This window comes from Bolinopsis microptera, chromosome 11, assembly GCF_026151205.1.
Source record: "Bolinopsis microptera isolate Bmic1 chromosome 11, MBARI_Bmic_1.0, whole genome shotgun sequence".
In the NCBI taxonomy this organism is placed as follows: Eukaryota; Metazoa; Ctenophora; class Tentaculata; order Lobata; family Bolinopsidae; genus Bolinopsis; species Bolinopsis microptera.
Window position 1 is genome coordinate 2,323,275 of NC_087082.1, and position 14,738 is coordinate 2,338,012.

The 14,738-nt window shown below is 38.2% G+C and overlaps 1 protein-coding gene across 4 annotated transcripts in view; it reads left to right on the plus strand.

Moving 5' to 3' along the window:
- Positions 1–14,738, plus strand: part of LOC134823284 (fibrillin-1-like) — a 44,638-nt gene that overhangs the window by 10,055 nt on the left and 19,845 nt on the right. For 2 of the 4 annotated variants that reach the window (XM_063834696.1, XM_063834694.1), the window contains 5 exons: positions 5,306–5,395; positions 5,941–6,043; positions 6,278–6,307; positions 9,164–9,328; positions 9,504–9,560. In XM_063834696.1, coding sequence (XP_063690766.1) covers positions 5,306–5,395; positions 5,941–6,043; positions 6,278–6,307; positions 9,164–9,328; positions 9,504–9,560 — 445 coding nt within the window. The remainder of the gene's footprint in view (positions 1–5,305; positions 5,396–5,940; positions 6,044–6,277; positions 6,308–9,163; positions 9,329–9,503; positions 9,561–14,738) is intronic. The other 2 variants (XM_063834695.1, XM_063834697.1) reach the window with 1 other exon arrangement.

Sequence of the window (14,738 nt, forward strand, 5' to 3'; positions counted from 1 at the left end):
CAAGTGCTAGTTATATATATATATATTGGCTTCTGAATACTTGAACATCTGTCTCGTACCGAAATATTTTAGTTCCTTGACCAGACAAATTAAATAATAGTTCAATTCGTGCGTAAACCATTTAAATTCCCGAGAACTTAACCTAAGCTTTCGCTTTAAGGAAGTGTGAACAGCATATTTATGCCGTAAGTGCATTTAACAAAACTTGCCATATAAGACATAAGTGAAACTAAAAATAAGAAATTCGATCATTTGGACAAGTTCATTAAAAGGTATGAATAACTTGCACAATTTTAATCTGTTGGCTTTCAAATTTTGAAGTCTGGTCTATTTGATCAATACAATACTATTTTATGTTACAAAGGTACAGAGTTACATAACATTTAAATGCTGAAATATGATTAAATGCTGAAATATGATTAAAAAAATGGTGCACACGATTTTGTGAAAAATTTTTTTGGCCTAACACTAAATTTGTGACATTTGAATCATATTAGCTACATCTAGTATAGTAGTATAAGTATACTTGAACCATATTCGTGATAACTGGCTTTCTATAATCTCTAATGATCCGAAAATAACACTTTCGACTTTTGAGCGAGCTTGCTTCGAATCTTTGACTTGTGAGTATTTAATCATTTTAGCACAAATAACGTTTCTGAATATGATATTTGGTTACTTACAAGTTACATGTCCTTTTCATCATTATGCACTACCTTTGATGTGACTTTTGAAGGGTCAATGTTCAAATTACAATAACGTATATCACAGGCTAAATAGAAACTTCGTGATTTCGAAATCATGAAATGTGCTTCATTCACTACAGATAGAGATAACAATTATAATTAAAAAATAAGGCATTTATTATTTTATAAATTAGTTATAAACCCTAGTACCACCTTTTAATAAGCGTGTTTATAATTACTGAATTCTAAATTATTTGTCTCGTATCAAAACAGTTTTAATCCCTAGTCCGAATTTAAGCGGTTTACGCACGTCACGTGCAGCGAGTCTTTTAGATGATTACTTACGCAGGAGAACTTAAAGTGCGTTCGAGTAAAATTACCCCAAAGTTGAGGTAACCAATGCAATAGTGACGTCTGTTCCTTCAACAAAGTTGAGGACTTCACAATAGATAAACCCTGTGTTTTAAAAACAGTTCCGCACAAAATTTGAAATTATGAGTATCATGAGATGCTAGACCATCTTGGAAGAACGCCAAATATTCATGGAATTACGATTGATATGACAGGGGCTGTGGTTAAAGATTGCTCCACAACTAATACCACGATGTGATATAAGTTGTAGTGCAATGATTAGGAGGGGTTGGGAACCAGAGGACTAGATATCTTGGGAATCAGTCATGCAGTGCTGTTAGTAGTTACTCTACTACTTGTGTGAGAAGACACAGGTGTGTACTTAATAAGCGTGTATGTGATATTACCCACCGTTCTGTAATGTGCATTGCCTCACTGAACTTAGGGTTTGGTGAGCTCAACCCTGCCCAATCACCCTGAACAACAGTTAGGAATAAACGAAAACGATCACATTTACTTATACCACTCAGCAGCCAAGTGTAGTTTACAGGTATTGTTAATCATCATCATCATCATCATCATGAGACGTTACTGATTGCATTGTCAATACATCAGATGTGGCGGATACTGCTAGGGAGAGGAGACCTGAACCAACTCCTCGTCTCTCTAAAAGTTATTGCCACTTATTAGGGACACCAACAACAGCTGTGTATGAGTGTTGTCTCCCCAGTAATGTTGTTCTGTAATAGTCCTGAAGTTGTAACATTATAACTATAAGCCACACACTGACTGACTAGATGCCATCAAGATCCCACCCTGCACTGGCTGCTGCTGATGAAACCTGGTGCCATGCTCAATATATTATACAACCCAATAATACTCATACATGCGAATATTAGAGCATTGTTCACCCTACCATGTACAATAATCAGTACATCCACCGCGCACAATGCACACCCCACTCCCTAGCAGCCTGGCGGTGCACCCTATCACTATCAGTTCTAGTCAGGATGTAGCCTATCAGCTCACATCGGGACATTTCGCCTTTGTGGAGCTGATTTCCGCTACCGCCTAGACAATTATTAACTCTCTCTCCCTCCAACTGGGTATCGGAACTTGGCATTCTTGGGATATTCTTGTCAATCACGTCACCCCTGGTTCGCTTTATGAAGGAGCAGGGCATTGTCCCCCGTTTAATAATCACCGCCGATCATTATATTGCTGCAATCCATTACAATATAACTGCAAACTATAATGCAGATCTTTCCCCGGAGTACTCATTTAATTTTTCCTTCATTTCCGGACAACTCAGCAAATATATCTGCTGTGGTCACGTGCTGTGATTGGGGAGGCCGCTATTGGTTAAGGTGCCGGTCACGTGATTGTTGTGTCGGCAATCTGCATTGTGGTCTCCAGAGAATAACATTAGATTACTATTTATCTATTTTAGGTCTCGTTTATTATGAGATGAGAGGTTAAGCCAGTAGTGGTGTATTAGGTACAAACTGAGAGAGGGAGAGTTAACGGTTAATGCTAATCAGTTAATTGGATCATATTATGTTCTTAATCGGTATTGAAGGTCAGTGCATCTCAAAATAACGAATATTAAAATGGTTGTAATTTTGATCGTAATTTCTAAAAACCGCAAGCCCAGGAATAATTTTCAGTTACATTATGGTTCACTATGAATATATTTCCGAATATTCATTCAATTTGTTCTATAAGGAGGGACTATAATTGGTGAACTATAAATTCTCTGCATTCGCACACCATTTTGCTCTGGTCATAACGCTAATCCCGGGAAACATCCTCTTTACGAGATCATTAAATTCTGTATAGTTCTATACTATAGCACTACAAGTAGTATAGACTAAAAGTAGCTAGCCCATCTTGGGAGTTCAGTTAGCGCCGTGAGCCGGCTAGCCGACGGCAATCGGCTGGCTAAGAGAAAAAATCGGCTGGCTAGCCGGCTAAGCCGGCTAAAACTGGGAATGGGATTACCAGATCCTAATATCAGATATTGTACCAAAAATTTTTATTTTGCTTATATTACTATTTTGTATTAAAATTTATTGGCTTATACTTTATGTTTCTTTATACTTTATGTCGACTTTAAGGGCAAAACTTGAAATGGAAGGTAACAAGTGATACAATTTCATAACTTCAATAATAATAAGTTAGTCAATAATAAGTTAGGAAATTCTCACTGGTCAGAGTCAATCTCTAATTTACTTATGAAACTTAACAAAAGATCTCTGTTACGATTGTCGATTAATAAGCATAATGGCTTTTAAATTGTCTGATGAGATCTTTGATCTCCTCTTGTTTACAGTCAGCCCTGCTGCTGACCATGTTCTTTCCACATCAGCAGCGGATGCAGGAACCTAAAATATAGCGCATGCTAATTTTGAAAGAAGGGGCAATGTATCACTACGACATTTCCAAAATCTAAGAGTGTCCATCTTGGACAGAAAGTTTTTAGGGCACTGCAATTGCAAGGCCTCATATACTTTAATTTCGTCTTTAAGACGATCCGTCTGACGGTTCTGAAATTTATGAAATTTATATCTAAAGTCGATCATGGTATAATTTGTTACATGCCGTCTAGATTCCCGGCCTGAAGTAGAGATAAGTGATAACTGCTGAAAATGTGTTAGCCGATCGGCTAGCCGATGGCAATCGGCTGGCTAAGCTGGCAATTTCAATCGGCTGGCTAAGCCGGCTTAGCCGGCTAGCTCACAAGTTCAGTTACCAAATTAAGCAGGTCACGTTTAGAGTACTAACAATAATCCCTGCATTTTAAACATTCTTCCCAACAATTTTAAGTATGTATCAAGTTTCACCAGCATAGTTCCCCTCTATTAACGTAATCGATACCCATAACGTCCGCCTGCCCCGTAACTAATTTGAAAATCTAAGATAGTTATGACGATGCGCAGTAGCACGTGTGGGTTGTTAGGAAAATTGGTCCACCACATAATTGAGCCCTGAGGTGAAGGGGGCAGCAACGGATACAGTATTATGTACTAGTGAGCGTACATTCGTGCTCATTTTTGGAGGGTGACCCTGGTTTTGAAAACGAAACAACGTATATTACCGCCGACAGGTGAAACTGCTTTATAGTTTCATGGTTTAGTGAGATCGGGAGGGTTTTAATTCGACCAGATTTGAAAGGCTTATTGATGTTTAAATGGTATATTAATATATTATCATTAGTGAGGTTAAATATCAAAACCTTAAAACCTATGATATTGACTAAAGTGCTTGACGTTGTAGTGTGATCACGTGATCGGATTTAGGTCATTTCACTTCGAAAGAATATATAATGTCACCTCAAGTTATCATAATAATTAAGCCTTTGATATGATAACTTGAGAATACTATAACCGAAATCTGTCATAATGCTAAAGGATGTTGTTCTGCTGTGAATTGGATTTTCTGCCTTTGCCACTGTAAAGAACGGCTGAAGGAATTTAACCGCTAACTTATTGCATTTAAAGTCAAGTTGGCCGGGATTTTGTGGAAAATAAATACAATTCGGAAAAATTATACCGCTCTGATGGTTCCCCATTACGTATGATTATTATATATGCCATAAATACAGAATTATATCTTATAATTTCATCAAAGTGGACTCTAGTAGTTACAAACAGCTTGTTCCAATAAAAAGGTGACCGAGCAAGAACACCTTCAACCAAAGACACCTTCTACCAACGACATCTTCATGCTTTACCTGCATATTATAATTTGCATTTCAGTAGTCTTCATCTCTTATCACAAACTCAAACTCAGATAAGATTGTGCTCATTTATTTTTAGCTCATTTGCTCATTTATTTTTAGCTGACCACAGATCTGATGACTTTGGTGATGTTCGGATAAGAGTAAAATTGAATCGTTGCACCTAAATTTAGTGTGCAGTCGGTGCAACTGTACACCATTAACTTAACGTTCCAACAGAGTTGAGCGTGGGAAAATAATTTCACTTCCTAATGAGTAGGCCGGACGATCAGTTGTGTAACAACTGTGACTACTGTAAACAAATCTCAGAACTACAGAAATTCCTGCCCCTTTTTCAACTTATTTTTATAGATCTCGTAAGGCCGAGCGTGACTTTTAAACATTGTTCAGTAGGGATCATCAAGGCTTTTAACAGAGATCCGTGATGCTCCATACTGAACATTACGACTTATTTTTAACCTTTTCCGCTACTTTCTCACCTATCTTCCCATAATCGTACCTACAACATTTTTACCCTATTTTTCTTCAGAAATAAAGAACTGTGAAGAGAATAACGGAGGTTGTGACCACGTTTGTATTGATTTAGAGGCTGGGAAACATGAGTGCCGGTGTAATCCAGGTTAGTTAATTAGTAATCTAATTAGTAATCAATTAAATGATAATCATTTTGTTCAACTTAATTGGAAAATATTTACCGAAAATTGGTGTTGGTTTTTTTAACGATGGTTAAAAGTTGAAAATGTTTATGGTCGGACTTGAAATTGAATAACGCCTTCTCGGTGACAGTAAAAATATTTTCAATTTTCATTAAAATAGTATATTTAATACAGTTAGACCTCGATTTACAGGGCCTCGGGGCCTTTATACCAAGCATAACTGCTTTGATAATGTGCGGTAAATAAAAGATTTTTTTTCTGTAACTGAATTGACACTCGTGAGTCGTGACTCGGAACATAATGTTTTTATCATTAACTTAATAAGCTAAAGAAAATAAGCCGAATCCAATTAATTTCACTGCGTGCTTTGATACATTGAATTGATTTAAGGTCTCATTCGACTGACAAAAATAATGGAAAATATTTAAACAAATCCTCACGAACAAGACACCCTGTTCCTCCAAATCTCCCAACGCCCACAATATAATATAAACTCTGTAACATTCAGGATACGAATTGATTGATGATACGAGATGTCAGGACATTGACGAGTGTTCAGATCCAGATGTGGCCGGAGAATGTGAACATCGCTGCGTCAACGACAGGGGCAGGTCAGTCCCGCTTTTATGCGTTTAAACATAGTGTTAGCATTAACGAGAACGTCTTAAAACACAGTTAACATCTGTGACAAAGTTAACATATTTTTCGTGTGACAGTGACCTCGGGAATACATGTAAGTAACCCGTAAGTTACCCGTAAGTTACCCGTAAGTTACCCGTAAGTTACCCGTAAGTTACCTGTAAGTCTCATGTAAGTTACCCGTAAGTTACCCGTAAGTGTTTCAGAATAAAAAGGGGGAACAACACAACGTGGGGGTAAGTCCGGGAGCTTGTGTACGTTAAGCTCAGCTTGTGTCTTTCATTTAGCTTTCTGATTAACATGCTTACATCTTTTATCGCTGCTTCTACTCAAAATAATGAGACTTGAACCAATGTCAGAAGAAATCAAGGGAATTAGCGTGTTAGAAGACTTGAGATGGATGGTTCCTTGACGTATTAAGTCAAGCTCGATCAAGGGGTGTTAAAATGATTTTTTTTTTCAAGGGGTTTTAAAATGATTTTTTTGTTGTTGAAGCCTCTAGTTTCCGCCACAAAGATGTGTACTTCATGCAGAGCTCATTTCTGGAGAACATACCCTGTCACGGTGATACGTTTTGTTGCCATGTTGCTAGAGATACGTGTAAAGTGGCGGGGCAGTTTCCGTCTACTGTGATCTGTGCGGGACATGGTGGGTTGCCAAACAAGCCGGCCAAAAGACGAGGTAGAGAGAGAGTAGTGACCACTCATGTTTGCCTTGTAGCCATGGTACGCTTTCGTTTTACTGGGGGAAAAGTATCAATATTTATTTTATTATTCTATTTTGAACGATTTGACCCCCGGACAAGTTTTACCGCCAACATGCAGTTGAGAATTAGATGCGGGGCCCTTATAAAATATGCAACTTCAAACACCCCTGGATGATGTTTACCCGGCCACGCTGGAGTGATAGGATGCTTCTTTCACACCTTCAGAAACACACACATTGCAGTGTGTGTGTGTGTGTGTGTAAAGATTGTAATTCAATGTTTTCTTTACTTGCACACTGTAACGTGAAATTAATTTGGTTACTATTTGGAGTTTTTGTGTAGATGAGCTTTTATTGAATCTAGCATCTTATCAACAATATCATTATCGGGACAGTTAAACTTTTAACTTGTGCACAGAGAACCTTAAATAAACATTGGAAATTAGCAATTATATAAGATTTCTTTAAATACATGATGTTATTACCGATGATATCACCTACTTTCCCATGATGATACTCTTACATCCTGGCTGGATGTTTACATTTCATGATAATATAATCATGATCTCTGGTAGCACGTCATGTCACGACCCAATTCACCAATACTCAGCCATTTCTAGCACTCAGGATGTTCACTAATTTGGTGATAATTTTACGAGCACTTTCTGTGTCACACTCCTTAGATCTATCTCTAAAAACCCCGCCAAAATTACCATGTCAGACTCACAATGATTTATTATTGAATTAATGATTCGTCTGAGCTCTCAAAGTGTTTTTCTCTGCATAATAAAAATCAGCACACTTTGTGTACCACTTACACTAATATAAACACACTCTGCAATTCAAAACCCTGAATCTGGTATCCTACCGTCTTAGAGCCATATGTGATTACTCTTTCAAATTTAATTTGACACTCTGTACCCATGTATGATCTACAAAGAGCGTTTCCATGGTAACTGATTGAATTAAGGTTCAAGATAATCTACACAGGGTGTACCAAATTTGTTAAAACTCCCTTTTTTTGGTAATCGTCTCGGGTTTCGTTGCAAATCCAGTGAAGCAAAAAGTAATTCCCCAATAAACTAGATTAGTAAAGAGAGTTGGTGATCCGTAGCCAACATCGGCTGGAACATATTAAGAGTAACCTGTAAGTAGGAGAGATGTTAAAGACGGTATTAGGTTATCACCAATAACACTCCACATTTTATACAGTCTGTCGAGATTTGTTGCAGCAAGCACCCAATTAAGTGTAATGATAAGTTATTGATTTAATTAATCACCCTGCCTGCTAAACGACGAACCGCAGTCGAGGAAGAGCCAGCATCTCAAATATATGGCGCTGCAAATGTCTTAATTGGCCAGCCATATGGCCCCTGATATAAGTGACCACCAGTAATGTTAAATGTATTCAACATGACATAGGTCACATAACTAAGGCAGGATCCAGAAGGTGAGAAGGTCTTCAACTCCACACTCATCTCAATAAATCCCTTCCAAATTAGACCTGATAGTGGTCCCGTCAGTCTGCCACGTGGGGCCGTCACACTTCATCAGAGGGGCCTGCATAACCTTTGTTATCATGGAGCGGAGATTATGTATGCTTAGCACAATATATGCAATGTGTGTGAAGTGTCTTTCGGCGATGGGTTTGGGTTGTGTGGTAGACAACAAGATGATTTTCACAGACTTACTCTCCTTTTGGGTGCTATTCGTAGACTATTAGTGCTATTAGTACTTAGTAGACCTTTTAATTGATCCTGTGATATGGCGAGGACAAACAATGTCCTAGCCCTAGAGCCTGGCATGTGATGAATATATTAATATGGTTTTAAATAGTTTTAAAACACAACTTTGGTTTTGATAATTAAATATGGCACATTGAATATTATATTATGTATGTAACATTATGATGTGACCATTATTAATAGTTATCGTATTGAGCTCAAGGGCTGCTTTGATCAAGTTGCTTTATGTTCAATGTTCACATAATATAATGAAATACATGATAATATGATAAGATTAGGACTATAAACACAGCTCAGACATGACCACGTACATTTACAAATCACGTACAAAACAGAGCTGCAACTGCTGCTAACAATTAAGATCTTATCAATCACTCTCTTTTCTGATCCTAGCTGAGTCAATCATCTGCCTCACGTTCTGACCAAGTTAACTGGGTCAGCCATCAAAACCTCACGATAAATGTGAAAACGCGGCTATATGTGATCGCTTCTTCTTCTCCTTTTAATGTATTTATAGCTTCAATAACGAATACTCTACAAAACCACCGCTGTGACCCATATTATCTTAACTATTAACATCTCTAATCTCTATCACAGTGACTTGAAGTTTTAAGTATTATTAAATAAACGCCCTCCCCCCAGTTACCACTGTGATTGTGATACCGGATATGAACTGGACCCTGATGACCGGTCCTGTAGTGATGTGGACGAGTGTTATGACGAGTCCAGCTGTGATCAGAACTGTCACAACTTCGAGGGAGGCCACGAGTGTAGTTGCTATGAAGGCTACGAAATAGGAAGTCCAAGGTGAGGCTGTCATGTCTATTTTATGTTACCTTAGCTCTGTTTTTTAACTTGAGCAGTTATTTTTAATGTCTTGGCAAGTTTACGATTATTGATTATAAGTTTCCTGCAGATCTTTTGATTTCCTTATTCTATTTTTATGTCTGACTGTTTTTTTAAATAACTGTCAACATTTCAGGAACAAGTGTATTGACATAGACGAGTGCGAGCTTATCCCAAGAAAATGTGACCAAGTGTAAGTGTTTTCATTTTTTGACGATTGTTGAAGTTCTTCACATTTTTAAGCGATATCACAATCAAAATTTGTCAAATCGTTTCACTGACTTGTCAGTCAAATTTCATTATATTGCAGTCTCATATTCAGTTCCTGATGTTAAGGGGCTAAAGATATTATATATACGTCTTTGGAGCACTTAAAATCACGAGTTAAATGCTTATCTGTAGTATCTTGTGACACTTTCTTTGGTGTGAGGGGGGGGGTCTTTATGAAATTTCTCTCGAAATTGATTTTATAGCTGTTTCTAATAGAGGGGAGTGATATCTATCTGCTACTTTTGGTCCCATGGAAAAATATTGTCCCTAGCCGAAATTATTGCCGGTCAAAGGTCAGCGCTCATGTGTAATTGTATTGCGCGAGCGATTTTCAATCGCGCGCCCTGAAAATCGAGTCTAAAAATCTATCTCCTCCTACATTTTTTGAGCAATCACCTTGAAACTTTCAGGATATGTTCTAAGGACCATTTAGAAACTTTTACTCTTTTTAGAATTTTGAGATAGGCCTTTAAAAATTTTTTATTTCATTTTGAAAATCTTGGACCTCTTTTTTTTGACGATTTTTCCAGGTCGAAGATTTTCAAAATAAAGTAAAAAACAGCTATAAAATCAATTTCGAGAGAAATTTCATAAAGACCCCCCCTGCCCCCTTAAGTTACGGACAAATATAAATATATATTATTCGCTTTTATAAATATAAATGGCAGCTTACAAGCTTATGGTTAAAAGGTTGATTTTGACGTGAGAACCAGATGTGTGAGATCTAAGGGCACAGCTTGTGATCAGTGGGGGCCGGGGCACACATAGGAGGGCACAAGGGGGGGGGGGGGGGGCACCCGGCACATACTGTTTGACCTATTTTTTAGATTTTAAAGTCAAAATTTGGACACGAGTCTTGAAACACCATGTAGGTACATTTCCAAATTTGATTGGTGTCAGGAATATTCATATAATCCTCTATTGGTTGGTTACATAGAAATGTCAATTTCACTGGGGATATTTTCTAAAATCGTACAGTGACCGTTCTGTAGTTATAATAACAGAACAGACTGGATTGTAATGGGGGAGTGCACATGATTTATGTCTCGTAATATTAGTAATTAACTTAAACCAAATTCTAGACTGTATCAGCTGTAAGTAGATTATCAGGACCTTTAGTCTTCTAACAAAGTCTAGTTATAAGGTTGGTGTTCTATTTAAAGCTGATTGCTAATATCATTAGATACGGGTCTAGTCTTGGGTTTTCATATTAAACTTCTAACCGAACTACTTAATAGCTCGTAATGATAATATGAGTTGTAACCAGTAGGCCTCGTAATAATCTGACTATATAACATGTGTTCAGATCATGTCTCTCAACTTCATGTCTGACTTTTCTTCTGACTTACTAAATGATTCTGGGGCATTATATGGACTTGTTCAATGATTCGTGAATTATGAACCCATATTTGTAAATGCGCTTCTGAGATAAATTGCAGCAAAACCGTCGGTGGTGTGGGACTGCCCGTTTACTGCATATTTGCAAGAATTTAAAGCATTTAACTATGTAATTTTAAATAATTTACCAACTTTTTAGGTATCCTAATCTAATACTCATTGCTCTGTTCAAGTCAAGCAAAGCGGGGCTCTACTCGCTGGCCAATTAACACTCTTAATTACGAACAATTTAACACTTGTCATCTGTCTGGATGTTACCTCAACTTTTAACTTTGACACCACCCTTCTCTTGAAATTGGAAACAACTTGACAGCGCCCCGCGTTTTCCTGTAGAGAAGCGCTTGAAAACGTTGTGAATGTTACGAAATCATTACATGAATTGACACATTTCTATTTATCGAAAATGACTTTAAAAGCGCTCTTGAAGCGCTGTGTCAAGTTCCAATCAATACTAATGGGCACGGCTCAATGGATATCTTACTAATGAATGCTGAAAACTGTCATGCAAGTGTTTATTATTCATAGCAGAAATTCTATGCAATATATTCAGATGTTATTAAAATTCTTCATGGTTAAGAGCTGCATAATAAATATGTCATTGTTCTCTGGAAAAAAATACATAACTTTTTGTGTGTACATCGTGTGTACATAGCTGAAAGGTTTTCTCGTTGTGTCATAACCTCAAAGATCCGTATAAAAAGCAAACATTGCTCAAAATGAATTGTTCATCATGTATTTTTTTGCACGTGGAGTAACAAGTGTCGTTCCCATGGCAACCGTCTGCGGTGGGTGTTTGATTCATTATGGTTATCAAAGTAAACAATGACAGGGGTGTTGTGGTTTTTACAAGCAAAGTTGTGTGTACATTCTTACCCAGTACACACAGAAAAATAATTTACTGAGTGTGTAAGAAAACCATTAATACGGTGTAGACATCTGACATATTATCATTAAAGATTGGATATCAGCCAGGGCCTCATTAATAATGTAAACATGTAGACAATCAATACAGGACACCGTCATTAATCTGGTAATATAAACAATTAGGGTAAAAAGGCTCCCAGTAAAAGGTATGTATTACATGTTACATGTCATGTGTAGAACGAAGAGGTGATTACTTTGGTGAACTCACACCCACTCTCACACACACATATACGCATGCTCCTAGAAGTCTAATGATCTCAGTCGACTAACTCACTGGTAAGCTCAATGTTGTGAACGACATACACACACACACACACACACACACACACACACGTACACACTAAATCCCCGATAATATTCGCCCCTTTGCCACGCCGCGCTCCAATCACTCCCACACTCATCAGGATATCTTGCTGCTTACTTCCTGGATGTATGAGAGACCAAGCATGTTAGCGGGCTCCAACCTCAGCTAATAAGATATCATGCACACCGTGTAACTTATTTGGTTTGAGAGTATCAGTGTTGGTTTCAGCCAAATTCCAGGCTCCCACAAAAATTTGGTGATCCAGGATCACTGATCTTGTTTTCTGGCTGTGAAGCATGCTATGTTGGTGAGTTCCCAAAAGAAAGAGAGTAATAAATTGTGTTCCGGCTGTCATGACGTGATCCGTGTGGTTGAAAGAAAAAAGAAAGAAAACATGCGTGTTTAGAGCAGTCTGCAAAATCACTCCAGTGCAGTGATCTTATACATGATTTGTTGTTGTTCCAGCTGTCTGCCAGTTAGAATTACTGCAGGAACTCTTAATGATAACAAAATGTACTTCATCATTTGTTTCGTCTGTCATTTAAGTATGAGGCGTTGATAGGGTATTATGTTCATGATTTAATTAAAACAGATGGTGTTCTCTAAATAATTGGCAAGTCTAGGCGTTATTAAAACAGGTGTTCTGCTGGAAAATGTTGCCGTGTCTTATCTGCAATTAACGGGGAATCTGTTAATGATAAAGGCTCTTATCTTAAGATTCTAGGAATTCGTCTAGGAAGGCAGTCTAACCCATGATGTGAAAAATACCATGAACATTTTATCAGTCCTTGTTGATGGCCAAGAACCAGTGCGTTGATCACGGATTTGTGGGAAAAGCGGCTCACTGGAATTTCATGAACATTCATATTCATCAAATGTGCGGCTCGCTCCTTCAGTTTATAAAGGGAACCCGAACACTTATTTAATAATTTGGAGAGCGCAATTGCATGTCAATAGAAATCTGACAGTGACTTATGGCCCCTGGCCCTGGGTACCAAAAGGTACCCGGGGCAAATTTTTTTTGAAAGGTGTCTTTCGGGCATGCTCGGGCATGTCCAATCGCGGAAGTCCGATCTAATAAACTATGAAACAACGATCTGAATTAATATACGAATACCTCTCAATTAATCGAATCATGGTTTGCCATTGTGGTACCTCCCCAGATCATCTACACTCGATCTCTCTTCAGTATTTATAAAACTTGTTCCGTGAAACATATTTATTCAAATGTCAACTTTTGAGCCTTAAACTTCTTTTCATTAGTCGTGTTTATAGCTGGTAATAGTCGTGTTTCATTTGACGTTTTGTCTCCGACACAGTTGTTTCATGTTGCTCTCAACAAAACTCAGACTTCTAACGAACTGACATGTGGTTGTGTGGAATTAAGTTTGGGTCCAGTCCAACTCTCCGATGATGACGGTCTACTATTTAGATCCAGGTAGGTCTGCAACAACCTTTGTACCGGGGGCACACACCATCGAGCGAGAGAGAGAGAGAGTAAGTTAATTCATCTGAACTGTGAGTATCTGGGTATTACGTGGTGTTAATCCTGTCCTTGGGAAAAGCTAATACCTGTTTACCCCGTCCACTTGATTGCTTGCCAGTACGTGGTCACGTGGGGTCACCCTGCGTTTCCCCGGCAACACGGCCATGTAATGAGTGGTGCACAATGGTTTAACGTTCACCTGATTTTCGGACTTTAATCGATTTCTGTGCAGTTAAATGGAAAATGGGGGACCCTCGGGAAGTACATTGTTCAGGCTAATTGGTAAACTGGGTTATTAACTTATTAAGATGGTACCTGATTACTTGAGCCGGCATTTTAAACAAAGCAATTAGATTGTATCTCGATCTCCTGTTGGATATTGGATAGATATCGGGCACAGTAAATCGGAGTTTATCCTCATAATAGCTCAGCGATGAAAAGTCCGAAAATTGGGATTTGGGGACTTGGAGGGCTCAGGGCAGTCAAGTGGATCGTCTAGGTCGAAGGAAATAGTATGCGGTCCAGGCCGTTTCCCAGAACACTAAAGCATACGCCGACTGCACGGTATTTTGGGAGGAAATATGATTACAACGGGACTTCCCGACTACTTATCTACTATGATCTGCAGTCATGTCTGTATCGAGAACTATTCAGCCGCATCAGCCATTCTGTGCGTGTTTCATCAGACAGGGTAAACCGCTGATTGATTTACTTTCATTTACATTTAACTAAGTAGTTCACGGTCGCTTCCCCTCTTATATTACCAGGTAAGACACTTTACTCCTTAGTGTAGTCAACTCCATCATCAACTTCATTCCTTTCATTTTCACAATGGCAAGTCAACCTCATCCTCAACTTCATTCTCTCTAACTATTCACTAAAGACTTGTGAGCACACGTCCCGATAGATACATACCATGGATGTGAAGTTGACCTTGGCCCTAAACCTGGCCCCATTTTCCACGTGCACACAATAAAGCTAATTACCTC